The sequence below is a fragment of the Phalacrocorax carbo genome, chromosome 21 (genome assembly GCF_963921805.1).
Source record: "Phalacrocorax carbo chromosome 21, bPhaCar2.1, whole genome shotgun sequence".
Lineage (NCBI taxonomy): Eukaryota > Metazoa > Chordata > Aves > Suliformes > Phalacrocoracidae > Phalacrocorax > Phalacrocorax carbo.
In genome coordinates, this window is record NC_087533.1 from 1835294 (window position 1) to 1856922 (window position 21629).

Consider the following 21629-nt stretch of genomic DNA (forward strand, 5'->3'; position numbering starts at 1 on the left):
CCGTCGCCTTTGTCTGAAGGTCACTCTTCTTTCCACCTCCAAGTCTCTTTCCTCCAGCCGGTTTTGTTATCAGAGATCCCCTCCGTGAGACTTGTGATTCATAGCTCACCTTATGACATTCGTGTGGCAGGCCAGCAATGGCCTCTCCCACATGCGAAGAAACTCCCCTTAACTTGTCACCTTCGGGATACTTGCCTTTTCTGTAACCCAAACCTCCTTCTGCTACAGCAGCGATGAACGGTGCACAATAATGACAAGTCATCTGTTTCCTTTCGCCTTTCAGGGAGTCCCCCGTAGACTGTAGTGTGAACAAATGCAGCAAACTCGTCGGAGCAGGGACAGAGTCCAACCCGATGAGTTACAGCACCTACATGGATGAGAAGAACGGGCCTCCTCCCAACATGACCACCAATGAGAGGAGAGTCATTGTCCCAGCAGGTACCACCACCATCAAACTCTCTGCGTCGTATTTCCTTGCACTGTCTTAAATATCCAGCTGAACAGATAAGGCTTGTTTATCTGCTCTCTGAGGAATTTTCTTTCTTACAAACCATGTAAAAAGTAAGGAAAATATCAGAGTCTCTGGCTAGTGGGAATTTCCTGTGTCCCACTGTATGTTCTACCTTGAATCAGAACAAGAAGTGGATAATTAGCGCTGCTTCTTTTTTTTTTTTTTCTTGGAATTAAGCGTTGTTTTGGTGTGTTGAACCAAATCCATATCCCGTCATGTGTTAGAGGAGAAGCTGCAGTGCTTCCTGGGACATGCATGGTATGATCAAAGAGCACAGTTCATAGGCAAGAATAAGCATGAAGTGGACCCAAATTATAACTCCCATGGCGCTCTGCAGGATCCAGATGCACTTTCATGTCATATTGATTCAAAATGAGCTATTTTGTTTTCATTTTTCTGTTAGAAGTAGAAAACCAGAAAAAATTATATTTTGCAGGAACTAGATTATCCTTCCAAAAATTGTTACACAGAAACATTCCTGTCCAGTTCTCTGTTTGTATTCGATATCCACATCTGCTGTCTGAAATTGGCAGGATGCATTAGATGCATTTGGAGAGTCAAGGAGCTGTGGCAGGCCACTGGTGAAGTCTGAACCTGGAACGAGAGGGAGTCTTTTCCCTGCAAAGTTTATAAACACCATAGATATAAACAGGCTAGGCCGGGAACTTTCCAGCAAGAGAGATATTATGAGCCAAGTCCTGACCCAATTTACATCTGAAACTTCTACCGATTTCAAGGGGTGCAGCTTCTCACCCAGTGTTGTGAGGGTTTCACCGAGGGTTGTCGCCGATTCAAGCAGATGAACAGTTGGCAGAAAGAAATGTACTCGTGGAATTTAGTTCTGTTTTCTGATCGAGGCTTGACCACGAACAGATGACAGTTCCCAAGCATTTGTTTGTCATTTAGGATGAAAAGGAAAAGCTTGAACTGAATGTAGTGAAGGGAAGCCAATAAAAGATTGACAGCTATCTCAAAGTACCATTTAAGCCATTGTTAGGATCTGCTTAGAGATACCGGCTAACCTAATCGGTGACAGCATCAGATACATTTTCAGTGTCAACATTGTCTAGAAAGGTGTTAGCTGATACCAAATAGTCATTATAGTAGTAAAGATATTCAAGAGGGAACATTTATCATGCTCTTCACCATGCTATTTATGCATATTTAAAAAGACCGAGGGTGGGCTAAAGTTCAACATTGTTCTTGAAAGAGGGGAAATTACTTCTAGTGCCCTCAGTGGAAGAAAAGGTTTAAAATCTCCTCTTTGAAAGAAGGGAAAAAAGGGACTTTTTTACTCCTCATGAGCATCCACAAATCAAAACCTTGAGATAGTTGTGAAATAGCAGTAATTTACCAGACTTTGGAAGACAATAATGAACATCATCCCAGATCTCTGGCTGCAGGATATGAGGCCCAATTCATCCAAGAAAGGCATTTGGAAATTTTAATATAATCCAGAGTAGAGATTTATAGCGCATTAGGGTGAAGATAGGCAAGAATAATGTCACATTAGGCTTGCAATAGTAATAATAACAAACTCTAAGCCATGTTTCAAGAAGGCAGTTTTTCAGAGACCATTCAATGTCTTTGCAGTGATAAATAGGCTGAATGAATATATGAAATTCAAAAGTGTTTGTTTAAAGGGAGACCACAAATTCACTATGCCCTCTCAATGTTGGGATTTTTTTTTCAAAACTCAAGACAAATAACTCTTTTAATTAAAAAAAAAAAAAAAAGAATCCTCTCTTGAATACTTGCATTGTAAGATTTGCAGTCTTTTGCCAGTGCTTAGAAAGCAGAATTTAAATTAGCTATTGCCAAAACATAAAGAAAATCCATCTTTCCTTCCCAAAGCAGACTTGCAAAGGTGTGGGGTTGTGAGTTCCATGTCTAGAGTTCAGCTTTAAGCAACCCAGGTTTACTAGAAATTCAGTGAGGAAATCTCGTAGTTAAATTCCATTATTCCTTGGTCTTACTTCTCCATTTCACGCTGTTATTCTGGAACTCAGGTGTCCAGGAATGCACCAGGTATAGCTACTACCTGACCTTTTGTGTCAAGGGATCCCTGGAGCCCAGGCACACACAGTTTACAATCCTGGGCCAAGGCATTATTTTATATGCTATGAAATGTGTGGCAGAGGCATTTCTTGTCCCTCCCCAAAGCACAGCCTACCAGCTGTGTGACGGCTACATGTTTCTGATGCATTTTCTCAACTGCCTTGCCACCTGAGGTGCTTGAGGTTTATCGCAGGGGAATGTACCAGCTGCGACGGACAGATCAAACATCTCCAAAGTTTAAGCTGGACTTTGCAATCCTCTCCAGCTGCAGTGGAACACGAATTTGCAGCTTAAGTTTTGAAATGGGGTGCATGGGGAGAAGCAGCACAGGAAACATCTGAAAATGTAGATATGCTCTGAAAATGACTCTGTAAAAATGGTATCATGGCACAAATTCTTGCTGGGACTTTCTGATCTAATGCTCTTTTCGAAACTCAAAGGATGATTTCTTTTTTTAACTACTGATGCAGCGAACCATCACCATGGGGTCTGAAACACCAGCCGGGTTCAATCTCTCTTTTACGTCACCACCAGTAATAAAGATTCCACAGCTGGAGCTTTGCTGACAGTTGATAATGATGCATGAGACAGTATAAAATCCACATTGCCCTCCAATAGCTGTGTTGGTTTTACAGGGCTAGCGGAGGTAGAATTGTGTTCTTGTCAGCGGGGTGAACAGTTGTGACTCAGAGATACATGGCAAGCTGTTCTGTTTAAGCAATAATATTTCTTTTCAGAGTCCCTTTGCTGACCGTAAATACCGCCATCCTCAGACTTTAAAATGCCATCTGTTGGGACTTTGCAATGCACTTGCGAAGGATGGTGTGACTTATACAGCACTGATGTAATCAGATAGCATTGCAGAACCGAAGCTGTGACAAACATACCCTTTCAATAGGATGAGTTTGATTTGGAAGCTTTTTTCCGGAGGGAGAAAAGTCACAGTCAAATGTCACTAATATCGTTCCCAAGCATAGGTATAAAATCCAGCCAGGTGAGAGACAAGCGAGAGAACTTACCCTGCCAGTGGGTCAGTGTGATCAATTTACGCGCACAGTGCTTGTTCATCTTGGCGAAATGCATTGGGATCAGTAAATTAAGTCCATTTGGTTGTGGAAACCACGGTTAATGCTTTGACTAGGCTACAGTGAGTGCTAGAGGCATGAGGCTTGCATATAGTGTTACAATCCTTTGTGCTTTTCTGCCAGATCCCACCCTATGGACCCAGGAACACGTGCGCCAGTGGCTGGAATGGGCTATAAAGGAGTACGGATTAATGGAGATTGACACCACCATCTTCCAGAACATGGATGGCAAGGAGCTCTGCAAAATGAACAAGGAAGACTTCCTCCGAACCACCTCCCCCTACAACACAGAAGTTCTGTTGTCTCACCTCAGTTACCTCAGGGAAAGTAAGTATTGCCCTGACTCATCCCAGCCCTAGTGTGACATGCTGACAGGACAAGCTGCCATGAGTCCTGAACTTCTAGGGCTCTTCTCACAGGAGGAATAGTAGCAAGGATGAGGGAAAAAGAACAGAGAAAGGCAAGCAGAGAGAGCAAACAATGAAGAGGAATAAAAAGTGGGTTGGAAAGTTAATTTGAAATGAGATGGAGTTGGTGCTATCAAGGAGGTGAAGAACTGAGCAGGACTCTTAAAAAGATTAGATGGTCTTACAGATAATAAAACCAGCTGTGACTATATGATAAAATACATAAATTTGCTGTGGAGATTAAACCAAACATGAAGTCATGGGTCATGGGCAAATTATTCCATAACTTTGCAGTTATAGGGGTGTCCACTTTCCCCCAAGGCTTCTGGTAAAGACTGCTTCAGAATAGGACCCACAACTGGCCAGAATTGGAGATTTTCTATGTTCCTGGAGGGCCAGATTTGTTGGAAAGAGGAAAAAATGCAAGAGCAATTCCCCAGATGTAAGTGCGCGGAAGCAGACATCATGCGTATGACCTAGTACTCAAAGAACGAGTTCTGCTGAATCTCTATTGCTGCTGTCTGTCCCACGCTAGAGTATGTGATGGCTTTATTAAGCCCCTAAGGCAGAAGCTGCGAGCAGTCTTCTGAGCTTTCTGGAAAAGCATATGCCAGCAGCCCAAACCAGAGTGCCCACATCGTTGTCAACACACACTCCTGAGGCTGGGAGTCTTAGATTCAGACCTTTCTAAGACTTCCTGTGCGAACATGAGCATGGCCATAGCTTCCAAATGTCTCCTCGTCATGTACAAAATGGAGGTTAAAGCATTTCCTTTCTTCACAAAGGTGTGCTGAGGATAATTTGTGTTTCGATGAGGCTGGAGAACTAGAACTAAATCCCACATGGTCTAATATTTTTTCAAATGAAACAGCATTTGTAGGAATATTATTATTAGAGGACTGAAAAATGGGGAGAAGCTGCCATAAAGCGAGGTGGGAGGGCAAGGAGAGAAAGAGAAGAAAAAGCATATTTTCTCCACTGGGACATCAAATTGTAAGGTAAAGGCAGCTGAAGATGTCTCCATGTAGCCAGTGCAATAAAGCAGCGAGACCACGTTTAATTAGGGGGTTTCTTCAAAGCTGTTCAGCGCTGGTCTCTCCCTGCCTCTGCTAAAATCAGTGGGAGTTTTACAGATTACAGTGGGACAAGAGTTAGATCACAGATGGGTGCCTCTGTAAGCCCCACCTTTCTTTTTTTTTTTTTTGAGAAGTCGAGCCAAGGAAATGATTCACAACAAATAACCAAATTGTTGGATTTGAACAGTTTTTGTCCCTTGCGACCTCACAATAAAATAATTTCCCAGCCAAAGTAACTTGCAAATTCCATCCTGTTTCATCAGCAAAGAGCTGCTGGTTCACAGAACTCTTCAAGATTATTGCAGACACGAACTAACTTTCTACCTAAGTTTTACGTACAGAACTAGACTCTTTTACAGGAAATCGTAAGGCAGCTTTGTGGAGCCAGTGTTGCTTTGGCCAAACCTGCTGACTTTGGCCGGGCAAATCAGACGGTTTGTAACCGGAAACATTTTTATATTCCCACAAGATTTAGATTTTTTAGATTCCCACAAGTGAGACACTTGAATTGTCTTATTGATAAGACCTGAGAATTGACAGAAAGAGATGAAGGAGGAGTTGTATGGTTTTTGAATCAAAGAACCAGGCTGAATTTGAAAAGCCTGGCAGAAGACTTGATTTCTTCTGTTTCTTTAGCTCCAGACAGCATCTTCAGTGATGCCTCAAGTGTTAGGGATCTCCTTACTTGGGGTGTTCAAAGCGAGTATCAGAGGAATTACATCCTTGCTCTCATGGCATAAATCTGAAGACCTGGATTCAATTGCCACCTGTACCATTTGCTGCTGTCCATTTGTTCGGGAGCAGATTCCTGATTGATCCCCCCCTACCTTTAGATACCTGAAGTCCCTAAATTAGAAGTCTGGCCACGGTGGTCTCTGTTTATAGAAAAGAAGGAAGAGGGCACATTGAAATTCAGGGAAGTAGTCCTGTAGTTCACACATCACCTTTAAATGCCTGAAATTAGGAGGAATAAATCTTTGCTTCAATTCCTCTGTGCTTCAGTTTTACTTTCTGTGTAAAATGGAGCTAGTAATCCTGCCTTCTTGTTGGTCTTGTCTGTTGAGATGGCAAATCTGTGGGACCAGGAGTGTGCCTCATGTCTCCCAAGACCCAGCACCATGGAGTCCTGACGCAGTTGCAATGCTTAAGTGCTGCTGCAATGCATGCTGAATAATAATCATCAAAATATAATGTTCTGCCAGGGGAATGCCTACAATGATTTCTGTGCTATTAAGCTAGTGCAGAACCTGAGCAACTTTGCTGGATTCAGACAAATCAGTTATTCCGATTTTATGTGGATGCATACGAAAGGAGAATTCAATCCCAGTCCTTCCCCAGCTTTTACGGTTATAAATTTCTCTCCGTTCAGCCCCTTGGGCTGTTCTAAGACGTCATGCGAGTGCTGTCCTTATTAAAGCAAGCTCCTGTCTGAGTGGAGGTCGGGCAGCCTCTGAAGAGCATTCCTTTCCATGCAGCTGTTCCTAGCGCTGCCTAATGACAGTCTGGTTTCTGGATTGCTGGTTAACTCCCTCACGGAGTAACGCCTTCGAAAGGAGCTTATTGTTTTTCCAGACTGATTTCCAGCGGATGTTTAGTGCCGAGCCTCTGAGCTCAGTGCCATGGGGAGATGGTCTTTTTTCATTAATTTTCCCCTTTTGTAAGGTTGTTTGTTTCAGAGACATCCAGCTCTGCTCCTGCTTAGGGTGGAGAATACGTGATGGCAACAAAACACAGGACAACTCTGGGGAATTGCAGATCTGTAGGCTAGATTACATCTGCTCAGTCTCTCTCTGGAAAGGTGTTCATCTTCTCAGGATGTTAAGCTGGATATGTGATGACTAGTGAATCCTAAACTTTGGTGTTTGTTTTCCAAGAAACAAAGCTGATCTGAACTTTCTAAGCCTGTTTGCTAGCCAGGCAAGGAGACTCACTGAAAATTAGCTTCCTCAGAAGGCTTTCAATATTTTACACTCCCGATCAGAGTTCATTCTTAGAACTGATTATGAGGTATGTTATTTTGGCACATCCGGGTCCAGATTGAAAAAATAAACCGGTAACATCTGCAAGGCCTCAACAAAAGCTTAATCTTAGTTTTGGAGATAGAAGATTCAGGTGAGTTATTTAATATAGTCAAGACTAAACCAAATTCATATCACAGCACCTTTAGTCTTCAGGCAAAACTTAGGTCTGGATCAGAATGGTGCAGTTGTTTCCTGTTTCCGTAACTAATTAAAGCAGTCAGGAATTCAGACATCTCTGATCTTTAGGAGATTTCAGACTTGCAGAGCCCAGTTCTGCAGCACACTCTATCCTCTGGAGTCTCCCAAAACACCCCCCAGTAGTTTTTTCAGGGAACTTACTGTCCCCCGCACCCCCGAACAGTTATCTTTCTTGAAGTGTTTCTTCCAGTTTCCTCTCCAAAATTGTGAAGCCATGCCTTGGCCTTTTCTTCTAGTTCATCCCCCTGCACCTTTGGACTCCAGACTGACTGACTGCTGTGACGGTATCTTTTTCAAACACAGTCTGCCTGGTGAATCTTCTCCAGTCAGCCGGCGGGCAGTGGGAAGGGAGATTTGGATGTTTTCATGCTATGTTTGGGATGAACATCAAAAGAAGCCTGAACTGTCACCTCCCGTCCTTTTCCTCTCTAGTTATGGGGGGTCGGTTGTGTGTGGCGTGTACAAATGAAAAGAGCCTGAAGGGGAAAAAATGAGACTGTGGTGAGGAGCAGAAAACGGCTTTGTGGTTTCGAGCCATATATTAATGCCAAACAAAACTGTACTGCTAAATGCAGCAGAACCCTGATTCTACCGGGAGATGTGGAGGGAAGGCCACATGGCCTTCAGAAGGTCAGGATAAAAAGATTTCCAGGTTAAACAGGCTCCATGATTGTGAAACCAATATATTCCTGTGTCTCAGAAGGATCAGCTGCCTTGTGAAAAGGAAGCCTTTATGGGGAATAAACTTTCCTGCTCTGGTTTTCATTCCTTTGCCATCTTCCTTTTTAATTAATACAAGGGAAATAAAAGAAGAAAGAAAAAGGTGGGAGGAACCATAACATGTTTAATATTAATTATAGAACAGCCTTGCACTAATAATACTAGTAATACCAGTGTTTCCAGAAAGATCTGGTTTAATCCAAGCTGCTGCTGACCCAGTGAGGGGAAGGGAGAAAAGAACAAAACGAAAATTCGTCGCAGCCAAAGTTTTGCCCAAAAATGAGTAAGGGAGGGAGCAGCCTGGCCTCTGTCTGTCTGTCTGCTTCTCTCTGTCCTGAGCTGTTTCTCTGGCTTTCTCTCTTTTCCTTCTTCATTGAAAACCCTTAATAGGAAACACATTTCCTTTTCTGTGGTGTTCCCACCAGAAACCTCAGACTGTCGGGCAAAGGTGAGAACTTTTAGCAATTAAACTGGGGGAGGCGCCGTCCCTTTCCAGTGACTTGGGCTACATTTTTTAGCATAAAGTAGCTATAGGGTGATCATACAGGCTTGTTCGGTGCTATTCATCACCCCACCCCCACCTCCTCAGCCAGTCAGTGCAACCAGGCATTTGCAGCCTATTTAGTCATAGAAAACTATGTTTCTGAATTCCCCAGCACTTCCCTGTCTGGGGCAAGCTAGGCTGGGCGTTGCGTTCAGGATCTATTTCAAATAACCTGAAAAGGAGCGGGCGGTGGACAGGAGTTTCCCCACAGATATTCAAGAAAGAAATGCCAAAGCCAGAAACCATCTGATGAAAACATGAATTAAGTGGACAAAGCTGTTGCAATTTCTCCAGCAGCAGCAAAAGACCAGTCAATCTCTCTAAATATTTAAGCCAATCACCTTGGCTCTCTGCAGCCTTCACAGTCAGGGCACCCTTGGGATCCCTTTGAACTCATTCCCTCCTAGTTTATCATGTTATCCGTCCCAGTCTTTTGAAACATCCCCTGTCCCAGAGCATCTGGTTGCATCCCTCCTCCACTCCCTATAAGTAGTCTTTGCTTTCCAACAACTTCTACCTCTGTGTACATGCTGGCTTGTGCACGTCTTTGGCTTTGTTTGCACTTGGGGAAGAAAAGAAATCCATAGTAACACAGGGCTAATAAGATCCAGCACCTGCAATGGCTATTACTTCTGGCAGTGAACTGCCTAATCCTCAGCTCTCACAGGAAAGCGAGACATACTGTGAATACTACTGAGGGGCAAGTGAGGTCAGTGTTATTTGGGATCATGTGGATTAGAGGAATGTGGAGACTAATCAGTTCGTGTTATAGTACCTGCAAAGGAGGTATTCTTAGCCCTGCCAAAGAATCCGAGGATGCTCGGGGTCAGCACAGCATATTCAGAAACCTACACAGTTTGCTGGGTGTTCCTTAGGACTGAGTAACTTAAATGGGACAGAATGTCACTGAGCAGAGGGATGTGTAGATATGAATAGCAGAAGGTGTTTGTAAATGCACTTCTCATCCATACCAGTCCACAGCGAGATTGCTGCCCTGCTCCAGTTCACATCATCAGTCCCGACCAAGAAGGGCCCTGGGCCTTGTTATCAATGTCACTGCCTGATGCAGTGGAACCTTTTTCAGAGAGCTGTAGGAAAGGTGAGTGTAGAAGGTTATGTAGGGTAGACAGCCATGAAATGTGTATTTCATGCTGGCTTCTGAGAGCTCATAGGGCCTCTTTGTCCGTTTCCAGAGGATTTTGCAGGAGAACCGAAGTAAAATGCTTAGAAAGGAACATTTCCACCATAGACAGCAACACAAAGACCCTGCCAATGGGTTCTTATTTGTGCTCCTCTTGCATAGTTTTGTTTCAAGCGGAGCTGGATGGAAAGGCCACTCTGAACCAAGAAAGCTACTTTCAAACTCCACAAAGCATGGAGGATGCTGGAATACCAGTGAGATTTTTGCAGCTGTTGGCCCAAACCCAAGCATGTGACACTCTAAAAATGTTCGGATCCTGACAGTGCAATTCATGTCACTTCTACTGTATGTTCCTCAAACAGGAAATTTCTCTGTCGCAGCTGGAGAGAGAGGAAAGCTTCTTCCTGATCCTGTAATACAATCTGTGCCGTAGTAATTTCTAGAGGCTCTGCCCTAATGGATATCGTACCTGTATAAATGTACTGTATGACCTCAACCTTTTCAACAGAGGCCATCAAGGTGCTCTGTGGAGGCAAATGTCTTTATTTTGATTTGCAAGTGGAGAAACAGTAGCACACATGTGACACGCAGCTACCAAGCTTTTAAAAGAATTTCATATCCATTATAGAAAATGTGTGCCTAATTGTCTGAAAAATTTGGTCTTTAGATCCTAGTGACAGCATTTCCTACCTGCCTGCATGGATCCCCACTGGCAGAGCACATTCAGACTGCAATAACTCCTCTTCTTTTCATTATAGGTAGCTCACTGCTGGTCTACAATACTCCATCCCACACAGAAGCTTCCTCACGTCTTGCCACCAAAGAAGGTGAGTCTTTTGCATATAAATGTCCTGGCTTCCTGTGTTTTCATGATGTTTTTGTCTGGGTGAAAGCTAGAGCTTTTCTATAATATCCTTGGTGTGAAAGTGTTCTGATCTCCTATGCATGCACAGCGTGGTTGAAACGGAATAATTCACGATTTGCAGCTCCGTCCATCCTGGAAATCACATCTCTGCTTCTCCAGCCAACATGGTGGCATAAAATGTATATCTGTCATTTGCACACTTGTGTATTACTGAGCTGATGAACTGATGGCATATTTTCTATTCTCTATGTGAAACAGTTTGAAATCTCAGATAGAATCATAGAATCATAGAATGGTTTGGGTTGGAAGGGACCTTTAAAGGTCATCTAGTCCAACCCCCATAGATACATAGCAAGGATTGAGACACTATTTCTCCCTGAGAGAGTTCATTCAGTGAGTTTCAAGGATAAAATTTTCTTACAATAAATTCCATTACTGAATAAAGGCCACTCAGGTCTTCCAGAACCATTCAGGGATCTGTCAGCTAGTTTCAACCAGCAAGGAAGACCAAGTGTATCTTTTTGACACTTGCATTTTGGAACATTTTGATTTTTTTTTCCAGTAACACCAAATTTTTAATTTATTATAAATTCTGATCGTGTAGGTGGAGCTTAGAAACCTTGAAATTTAAAAGGTAATAACACACTTGAGGCTCCTTCAGGCTTCTGAGTTGTTTGTATATCCTTCAGTCAGGTTTTTCAGGCTTTCCTCGGCAGCTACAGTCCTATTCCTTTTCCTTATTTTTAACGAAATACCAGATTCTCAGTCACAATAAAATTATGGGGGTTGGTGCGATGGGTATGATGCACGTGCCTTACTAGGTAAGACAGTAAGTCACTAGTCAGCCAGCTGAATTGCTGAAGGCCAAATAGGGTGTTAAAGACCAAAAAATCTGGTCCTGTGCTCTCTAAGTCCCTCCATAGGACTAGGAGCCTTGAGTTTGGTCTTCCTTTCCCTTTGCATAGCCGCAGGAACATTGGTTTCGTTCACTGAGCTCTGTTCAGCTCCTCCATTTGAGAAGCTTCTGGGAAAAGTGTGAAATCTCATGTCTGTCACACGAGATAACCCACCTAGAAGCAGCCTGCTCTCATGCCGAGACAGTTTCCTCACCTCATATATAAACATGCCTATGCTTTTCAGGAGAACGTGGCTTCGTTGATGAGCCACAGGTTTGCATTTCAAAGAATAGTGGGGAAAGGCAGAAAGTCTTTTATTTAAGCAGCTGGAGAGAGAGAGAGAAACCCCCCCATTTCACTGAAAGGCGAACCAAGATCACACATTTAACAAGCCTCTGCCTGGTGTGTCTGGCTGCTTCATTGACAAGCACTGCTCTCAGAGCCAGCACTTCTTTCTCATTGCACCGTGCTGCATTTCATCTCCAACATCTGTCTTGGACCCCGGACACAATATCAGTGCTGTTTTTTACAGCAGCTTCTTTTGTCCAGCATATAACTATCCACTTGAGCTGTCTGTTCCCTGGCATGCTGTTCTCTCTTTATGAGACAGGCATTAGTTGATAAAACATGGTAAATTATAGAGACAAAGCCATTCAGGCTTTTCTGTGGCTATTTTGATGCTAACAGTCATCTATTTAAAATTAATAAAAGCTAGGCTTGCTCCTATTTGAATAAAGCAGACACACACGCACATGTTCCTCCACAGTTTCCCCCATAAACATGCACGCACATCCAAGATTGCTCTTTCTGTTTCAAGCCAGGTGGTTGCTAAAAATAAAGGGAAGAAAGCTGTGATTTTTTTATTAAAGAGAAATGCTCTGTGGAAAACTGCAGTCCCCTGAATTTTTTATACCCTTTATCTTTGCAAGTCGGGCCTAAAGTCACTCGAGCAAAAAGAAATTGGAGGGCAGAAATGTTCCTCCCCCTCCATTTTTACTGCCCTTGAGTGTGTTTCTTTAGTGCAGCTGACAGAAGTTTGCATTTGATTTCTGTCAGCTAGGCGTTTTTAACTTTACATGGTCCTTTCATCATGTGTCAATAAAGGACTAAAGACACCCATGGGACAGTCAAATAAAAATTAAGAACTAGCATAGAAATGTTGAAATCCCATCCATTCCTCTTCCCTTTCTTCCTACAATGCATAAATTTCCTCTGCATTCATTGGATGTCTGAATACTGTGCTGGGATAAACCAGCCCGCTTCAATATACTGTAACGGATTCACACGCCAAATACTATTCGTGAGATAAGATGACAGGATAAAAGGCACGTGAACATGACAGGCTGACAGATAAGGAATTGGGGGAGCGGAGTGAAGTGTCTTGTCCAATATCACGGAAGAAACTTGTGACGAACATAAAACCGGACTTGGAATTCCTCAGCCTCGGTCTGGTCTGTTAAGCAACAAGGTTTTCCTTGCTTCCTTTTAAGGATTTTTAATGGGCTGGCTTCGAGATGATGATATTCTTTTGGAAAAGGAATTTCAAGTTAAAAATCGTGATTTTTTATAAGTATTTTCTTGTCTCCTTAGCTGCTCAAAAAATGAAACATTTTTCTTTATCTTAATGCATCTTGAACCTACTAATCTTCTCTCTAGGCCTGTGAATAAAAACAGACAAATTTTTCTAAGCACCTTCCCTTGAGGATTCAAAGGCAGCAGAAGGTGATGAAACAGTACAATACATGTCAGAGATAAGAAAAAAATGCTATTTTCTTCACTCCTCCTGTAATTTTTCTTGCACGTTCTCTAAGATCACAAAGCTAATGCAAATAACCTGCTTGTGCAAATTCCAGGGAGGAATGCATGCTCTTTGCATACGCTTATGCCATGCTTTATACGACGTGTTCCATCCACAAACTGTAAAAAAGAACCTACACGGCAAAAAAAGTATGGCTGCAACGCAGACAGAGGCAGATGTTTCAGATGCAGCAAGGACGGTGTCACCCAGGAGCCGAGGGCACCACCTGAGCTGCGGCCCGCGCCAGCAAGGGCAGCGCTGCTGTCACAGGACCGGGTTTCATGCCTTGGCTGGTTGCAGCTGCAGACTTTACTCCCTTTTTCCCTTCTATTTTCCACCCCTCTCACTTCTCTTCTGCAACGCCAGCTCTGCATACAGAAGAACCTGTAGCACTGCTTCAGGAGAGTTAAACTGCTTTCATAGCAGAAACAGATACTGTAAACTCACACAGCTGGGGCACAAAGCATATGCATTTTGCTCTCAGATCAGATAGGTAGAAACCTTGTCGTGTTCAAAGGAGTCTTGTTGCCTGAGCTTCTTTGCTTCTCAGCCTCATAAACACTCAAAAGTACGGTATTTAGCGTCATTGGTACAAATTGTCTTCAGCTGCCTTTGAGAAATAAATTGCTTTAATGAAAATCACCAGTATTTTTTGGCTAGAGAACAATTTTCTGGAAAATGAAATGAGGTTGCTCTCGTTGCTGAATGGAAAGATTTGTGTCCCACTCCCAGCGCTCCACTGGAGAGATGGTCTGTTTCATTTTCCGTGACTGGAGCAATGACTGACCTACTGTAGGTACCGGAGACATGGGAGGAGAATCTGAGACTACATTATCTGCCCGAGCCCGTGGGGATTTTGAATTGCTCGCCTTCAGAATGGTGTCGTTTTAAGTAGGTTTCCATAGGGAGATGGAAAGTATATTCACGTACAGCAACATTTAGGAGGCCAAAGGGCTGTCCCTCATATGGTTGTGAGCATTCTGGCCTCAGTCCAACACATTTTTAAAGTCCATGCTTTTAAGCATGTTGGCGTCTGCATAACTCGCGTTTTTAATGTACAGACCCAAATGCTGTGCGGGATCTGAGCTCGAGCGGGATAGCGCTGGCAGTTTCCAGAGAGGCAGAATCCTGACGGGTCGATATGTAAAACAGGCACGTAGGAACGTCTGGTGTGGTGTATGTGGGGCTTTGTAGTACGTGCTGGTGTGCAGCTAGGTGGGTATTTGTGCAGCGAGATGACGGAGTGGGATGGGGAAAGGCTCGGCCGGTACGGACTGCACGGGCGCATCACGCGTGAGAGTTTAGTGGAGTGAGTTTGCGCCGCTGTTTGCTTCCAGATTACAGGTTGTGTATGATCTTCTTTAAAAGGCTGGATTCAGCACAGGTGTTTATCCACCAACGCTTTCTCTGCATTGGTCAGGCTCAGCCTAAAGCAATATAGTTAGCTTAGAATAGTGATAAACCAGCACTAGCCCTAAGTCTCATAAATCCAACCTAAATTCAAGCAGAACATAGGATGTGTTATCAGCATTTTCAAAGAGGGAAGAAATTCGTATGTGAATACATGAATATAGATGTAGGAGACAAATTTTAAGGATTTAGTCTGTGGCTATTATGTATGTATGTTTGCATTATAGAAGCGTTTGTGTGAACAATAAGGATGTTTGGGTACAGGGTGTGTTTGCTTGTATGTTTTGATCAGATGTTGGCAAATTTAAGAAGATCATAGAATGACAGAATCATTAAGTTTGGAAAAGACCTCTAGGATCATCAAGTCCAACCGCCAACCCAACACCCCCATGGCTCATAAACCGTGTCCCCAAGTGCCACGTCTACACGGTTTTTGGACACCTCCAGGGATGGTGACTCCACCTCTAACATAAACAAACCAGTGAGCTCTGAATCTCACACAGAGTTGTTTCCTGCAGGTTTGTAGCCATGTTTGTTGTGAGCCCCTAAGGAAGAGTTTCCTGATGTTGGAGCATTAATAAGATCTCTGTCACGCAGGTACTCGGTACCTGTATATGAGCCCGTGCAGCTGCTTCTCTCGCCGTCGAGGCTGCAGTGTCTCTCCTCTTTCCCCAGCAGTTTCCTTTAGATTGGTAGGAACTCTTTAAAACTCATCCCTCCCGCTTGTCAAATCTAGTGACAATTTTGGGTGACAGGTTCAAAGGTGTTTGGGGGCTGGAGAGAGAGGAGCAAAGAGACCACAGGCCACATGATTGCATAAGCGTGGTTCCCACAGGAAAAAAAGTCTTGAATTCCTGCATAAAATTCTTTTCTTGAAAAGGCCATTTTTCAGGCCGAAAAGGCTGTCATGTGAAAAATATTGACCAGTTTCAGTAAACCCTTCTTTTCAGTAGGTCAGGAAGGCCCCTTGCTCACAGCAAAGGTTATAAACCCTCCAGTCTCAGCCCTGTCAGAGAAAAAGCGGTTGCAGCTTTATGCCCTCTTAATTGTTTGTACATGCTAAAACAGTTGCCGATGATATTTGTGTGCCTGGTGATGAAATATCCCGTTTTTAGCTCCGTAGCAGAAAAAGGGGAGGCTTTTTTGGTGCTTCTCTTGTTGCGACTGTGTGGCCAAACCAGGGATTTATGATTTCAGGAGAGACAGTAGCTAGCGCTCTTGGATTTTTCTTTTTTTCTTTCTTTTTTTTAATTGTTTTCCTTTGAAATTCCAGAGTTAGTGTTTTGTCTGCTTTCTCCCTGACCCTCTTCGGAGGCAGGCGTGTGTTTTTTCACCAGAAAAACTGGAAACAAAGAATCGTTGTCTTTAAGCTGTAGCAGGCAGGAAACCCAACTCACAAGGGATCACCCTGAGCCAGCGCTGTCCCAGAGTAGACTCCAGTTCTCTGAATTCAACCTGACAGCTTGTCTGGAGCACTTTCTAAGTAACCATTATCCTTCCTTTTCTCCCAGCAAAAGAGCTATTATTTTTTTGCCTAGGGTGCACTGCAAGCAATGTTATTGCACATGTGGGGGGGGTTTACACGTTTGGTGGGGTGCAGTCCCTCCCGTGAAAAGCTCTTGGAAGCGCTTTGGCCGTTTCCTAAGACAAGAGTCAATTTGTTTCTTGATAATGAGTTAAATGGGTAAAATGCTATAAAAATGCTAGCTGCGATGTCTGCGCATGTGTGTCTTCCCTTCCCTTTTCTCTTATGCGTGTATTGCTGCGTCTAGCTTTTTTTCTCCGTGAATACGTGTTTCTTTTTCTTTTACTTCTGCATTTGTGTATTTTTCAATAAGTGCAAAACTGCAAGCACGGTAACTGTTTGGTTTTAGCCCCCTGTGTGCCCGGGAGGGGGTAAAATACGCACGGTGCTGTTTGCATATTTGTGCACACTCGTATACGTGTTTTGGATGAATGTGTATATACGTGCGCGAAGGGTGCTCAGGAACACGCCTTTCAGAATATGCGGTGTGTGGCTGTGTTTTTGCTCGGTAGCATGCCTCTCTGCGTGTGGCGGTTCGTGTCTGCAGCCCTGCGTAGCTCAGCGACATGTATGTTGCCTGGAAAGTGACTGGCTGGCTCTGGGAGGGATTCTCAGGACACATGTTTCAGCCTTCATGCACTGCGCATTGGGACTTCTGCTGCTGGTATTAAAAAAAGCAACAACAACAACAACAAAAAATTCTCATTACTTCCTCCTTTTCTTCATAATGTGTCTTTGTAAGCGTTGCATGGGGTAACTCAGACGCGAATCAGGAAGTTCCACCGCTGCACGGCCCTGGGATGTTTTTCTAGCCACACTCACACAACTGGGGGCTCTCGCCTATGGCCCAAAGCAAACAGGGAGTGACTCCAAATTTTGGAGGCCAGAGCCCTCCTCCGAGTGGGGGAGCAGAGTTCTGGGCTCTAGAGCCGTGGTGTGTTGGAGCTCCTTCGTGTCGCCCTGCCAGGCCAAGTCTAATGAGGGAGAGGGGTCACAGATCTCAGGCTGGAGTGACCTGCTTTGGAAGGGCCCAGGACTACCCTAAGCACACCCTGTCTGTGCAAGCTGAATGAGGCCCCTTTGAATATCCTGAATCCTAGTTGTGTGCATGAATTAAGTTAGGCTCCAGATCCTGTCTGATGCTGGATACAAGTGGGCTTCAGCCCTGGTACTTTAATCCAACACCAGATCTAGAATAGGAGTTAAATCGGAAATGTTTGATTGCTCTCATTTTTATTTCCACAAGGATAATGATGCCTAACCAGGCTCTCAGCTGCTTTCAGAGATTTCCCTCGTTAAACCTGTTCTTCATATCCATGCTCTGCAACACATTTCTTATGTAAATCCAGCAGTCCATCCCTTCTCACTTCGTTTGGGTTGGTCAAAAACCCAGTGTTGCCCCAAGCCTGGATTTTGCCCTTTGTGTCAGTTCCTCATCTGTACACCAGGTTAACAGCAACGTAGAGACGTTTGACAATTTATTTTTTTTAAATTGTGAAATAATCAAATAGTCTGATAATGTAGAGTAGAAGTTATTCTGAAATTATTCTGCATTCAGCTACTTGCTTCCTCTTAGTGGAGAGAATTAGAATTACGTAATTCCACTTATGGTGCCTGTGCTGGTGATTCCTTAGTGCAAGGAGCAGGACATTGTGGTCTTGAAGTAGAAACGAATGAGTTTGGTGCTTGAAGGCTGGAAAGTCTTATGTAATCATGAGAACAGTCATAGTAACGCTGGCTGTGAACGACATCAGCATGACATATGGCATACATGTTAAGCAACTGTTTTAATTAGCAGAAATAATACATTGAAAAGTAATTTATTGCAAAATGAATGAGAATGTGGGTGAGATTTTGAGGTCCCAGTGTACACAGTTAGGACACCCCTGTAACTCATACCTAGGTGTATGCCATAGGGCTAAACGTTAAGGGAAGCCAATTGCTGATTTTCATTAACCACCTCCTGCAGCAGGACTCCTCGTACTCTGCTCTGCTTTCTAGTCCTGTTCTACCATCTCTGCCACACACTGTCAAACCTCCTGCAGGCAGATGACAGCATCCAGAGCCTTCACAGCTCAGGGATAAGAACTGCTGTATCTAAGCAAATCTCTTGCTGCTGACAGTGTAAGATTTTGCACCATCGTACTGAGCATTTAGTACATACACTTGGAGCCAGAGTGGGCCAGGGAAGAACCTTAGCGACTCTACAACCTTTATGTTTGCTGCCATCATTTAAAACAACGCCTCTAATGTTTCTAGGAGGAGTTGGAGGTGTTTTTGGCTTCCTTGCCCCTCCAGAAACCCACAGTCTAGGTTTCTTCTCTCCAACTGGCTTTAAACACAACCCCACCTCTTCAATGCGATCTCCAGGAGGTTAAATGACGGGAGTGTGAGGGCTGGACACTCAGGCGCTTGGCAGGCCCTGCTTACATGTTTGGTTTACAGCAGTAGTGTTTTTTGTTCCCATGCGCCTACTTTGGGACTTTTCCAAGATACCAGAATAGTGCCAGTCCTAGCCACCACACACAGCCTCGCTTCGGGAGGAAAAGCGGTGAGGTCCTGTGCCCTCCTTTCTCCCTCTCCCTGTAAAGTAGTTGCCGCAAAATAGACCCCAAGTGACCACTTAGATTAATCACAAGTCTGGATCCCCTAGGACACCTGGTTCTGCTTTCCCCATTTAGAGAAGCTAATTTAAATTCCAGCCACCAAACCAGGATCCTTTCTTGAAGCAGAAGGACTCTGTGTTCTGCATGGACAATCCCGTGGATCCCATAGCCCACTTCAGATTTGCAGCCCTCTCCTTCCCCTGATTTGCTTCATTGAAATCTGTAAGGCCAAGTCCTGTCTGGAAATGTGGTGTCCGTGCTCCCTAACCAAATAAGGTGGGGTATCCAGGAGCAGCTCCTTCTCTATTTCAGGTTTGGGGTTTTTTCTGTCATGTGAACTGGGGTCATTGGACATTTTTTTGTGAAGCACCCCAAGATGCCGAGGTAAGGAATCCAACAGAAGATGGCTAAATGACTACAGTCGTTGCCATTCTTATTACCCAGCTGAGTCAGCAAGTAAGGCTCGGTCAGAGCCTGCCAGTATGCTTCAAGGGGAAATGGAGGTAGCGTTAGTAAGTGGTCAGACAATTCACTGAGACTTGGGAAACTTACCTTTATTTTCTTCCTGGCTGTGCCCCCATGACTTAGGACAAGCCACTTCCCATTCGTTGGCTTCCTAATCCTCTTGGAGGTATCAGCAACGTTAGGCAGAGGCTGGTGAGCTCTTCCTATGGTTTAGCACCTCCCATGCTGGGCAATCTAGACACCCCCAGGAGTTTGCTGCACGTGTGTTTCCCCAGACATCTTCTGCAACAGTTAACCCAGGCATAGCACTGCCCACGGATCTGTTCAGACCAGTCATTCCACACCTTGACCGTGAGACCCAGCAGTTCATAAAGCAGACAGTGCCTGGCTGGAAGAGAGGTGCCGCTGCTGCCAGTGATGCCATGAATATGACAAATAAGCCATGCTATTCCTTCCCAGCCTTGCCTGCAATTAAGGGCACTATGCGTGCATAGACAGCATTTCAAACAAGATTCCCCTATAGTTCCTATAAAGCATTTATTCCTTAAATGACCCAGCCCCACTGTATCCATCCTAGAACAAAACGGCCTGAAAAATGAGGATATTACAGGCCCAGTGCCTATTGTTCTCCTGGAAAGCCTTATCAAGGCTGGTAGCACGAAATAGTGCCTGAATCTGGTTCGACTGACAAAGCTCCTACAGAGAGAGCAGCATGAAGGGGCTGTCAGCACTCACCGAGCAGCGCAGGAAGCACAGGGACTGTGAACCTATTGTTCAGCTCAAATCCCCCCCGCTTGCTTCTCCCCTCTGTCTCAAGCTTTCAGATTTATAAAAAACCATTTTTTAAAAAGAATTTAAAGAACTTCTTAAAGCTTATCAGAGAGGCTTTGCTCTCTAATACATCATATCTTAAACACAGATCCCTAATGGCTTGTTCATTGGACTGCATTCAAACTGAGAGGACTGCTAGGCATCTGGGATGGTCTTTGCTGTGGTGTGGAAATCTGCTTGGGGATTTTAAGTCCGGTTTCCTAGGGAAATGAGTCTGTGTGCCTGTCCATCTGTCCCTAGCCCACAGCAATATTTGAGCCTATTAGTCTGTTTAGACTAAATATGATCCAGAGGTATGGGGCACAGGAGCAAAGTAGCACTCAAGCTGTGAGATGGGGGGAGGGAAGGCCTGTAAATGTGCATGGTGGGTCAGCGGAGCCTGCCTTATCTTCCCGACTGCAGTGCTGTACCTCCTACACTTACACAGCGCAACGTGCAGCCGTTCTCCTCCGGGTCCCACAATCTCAACCCGCGCATCCCTGGGACACACTCCTCAGTTCCTTCCCCACATCAAGCCCTTCCTTTGTTGCACCCAACAGCCTGACAAGAAGAAACTGCAAAGGTCTGGATAATTTAGCTCATCTCTACCTAATGCCTGGTCCTGATCTTGCCATGTTCTAAGCCTTTTCTCAGCCTCCTGCACAGCCTAAGCAGGCTGTTTCACTACTGGATTATTTCTGATTTACATCTAATTCCAGAGGAATGAATAGATTTTGAAAGAGGAGTCGCAGAGCAGAGGATGAGAACTTCCAAATGACACAGAGGGTAGTGAGGTAGGAACCGAGGGAGATTTGGGGTGAGAAAGTATAGACCAAGGTTAGAAAGGGTCCAGAGTCCAATGTTACGCAGTCTGTTCCACGCAGCCTGATTTCTGGGAAAGCCACTTCTGGAAAAGGCAGCTAAAGCCTGAGGAAAGTGCATTTATCCATGTAAATAAATAAAATTATATTTAACCTTCTTCCCAGGCGCGCTGTGAGTGTGAATGTTTGCAAAGCTGTGAGATCCTTAGTTGAAAGGTGCTGTGAAAGTGCAAAGCATTATTAATATCCTTTACCTTACTCATAATAGAGTATGCATTCATTCTGGGGAATTTCTGGACACAAACCAGACAGCTGCAGAATGACATTTCTTGAAAGCATCTATGATTTATTTTCTGCTCTTTAATTCCATTTTGTATTGAACACACATTTGTCATAGGCCTGTTGTTCCACTGGGCCTTTTAAGACTAAAGCAGACTTGGGGACCTGATCCTTTGCTGGTATAAATTTGCCCCTAACTTCACTGTAGCTATTTGCTGATTTACACCACAAAACGACCTCAGTCCAAGTCTTTTAATTGAATTTCCATCGTGCGGCAAGTTTTGGTGTAAAATCCAAGTGGTTTTAATGACAGATAAGACTATCCCTATAACTAACCGTCTGGCTGGAGTTCTGTAGGATCTCTTCGAGCCACTGGGCGTCAGGTCCTGGGAA

The 21629-nt window shown here is 44.1% G+C and overlaps 1 protein-coding gene across 5 annotated transcripts in view; it reads left to right on the forward strand.

The window, feature by feature from the left end:
* FLI1 (Fli-1 proto-oncogene, ETS transcription factor) overlaps positions 1 to 21629 on the forward strand; it is a 91346-nt gene that overhangs the window by 60881 nt on the left and 8836 nt on the right. For all 5 annotated transcript variants that reach the window (XM_064470680.1, XM_064470682.1, XM_064470684.1 and 2 more), the window contains 3 exons: positions 284 to 438; positions 3778 to 3981; positions 10520 to 10588. In XM_064470680.1, the coding sequence (XP_064326750.1) occupies positions 284 to 438; positions 3778 to 3981; positions 10520 to 10588 (428 nt within the window). The remainder of the gene's footprint in view (positions 1 to 283; positions 439 to 3777; positions 3982 to 10519; positions 10589 to 21629) is intronic.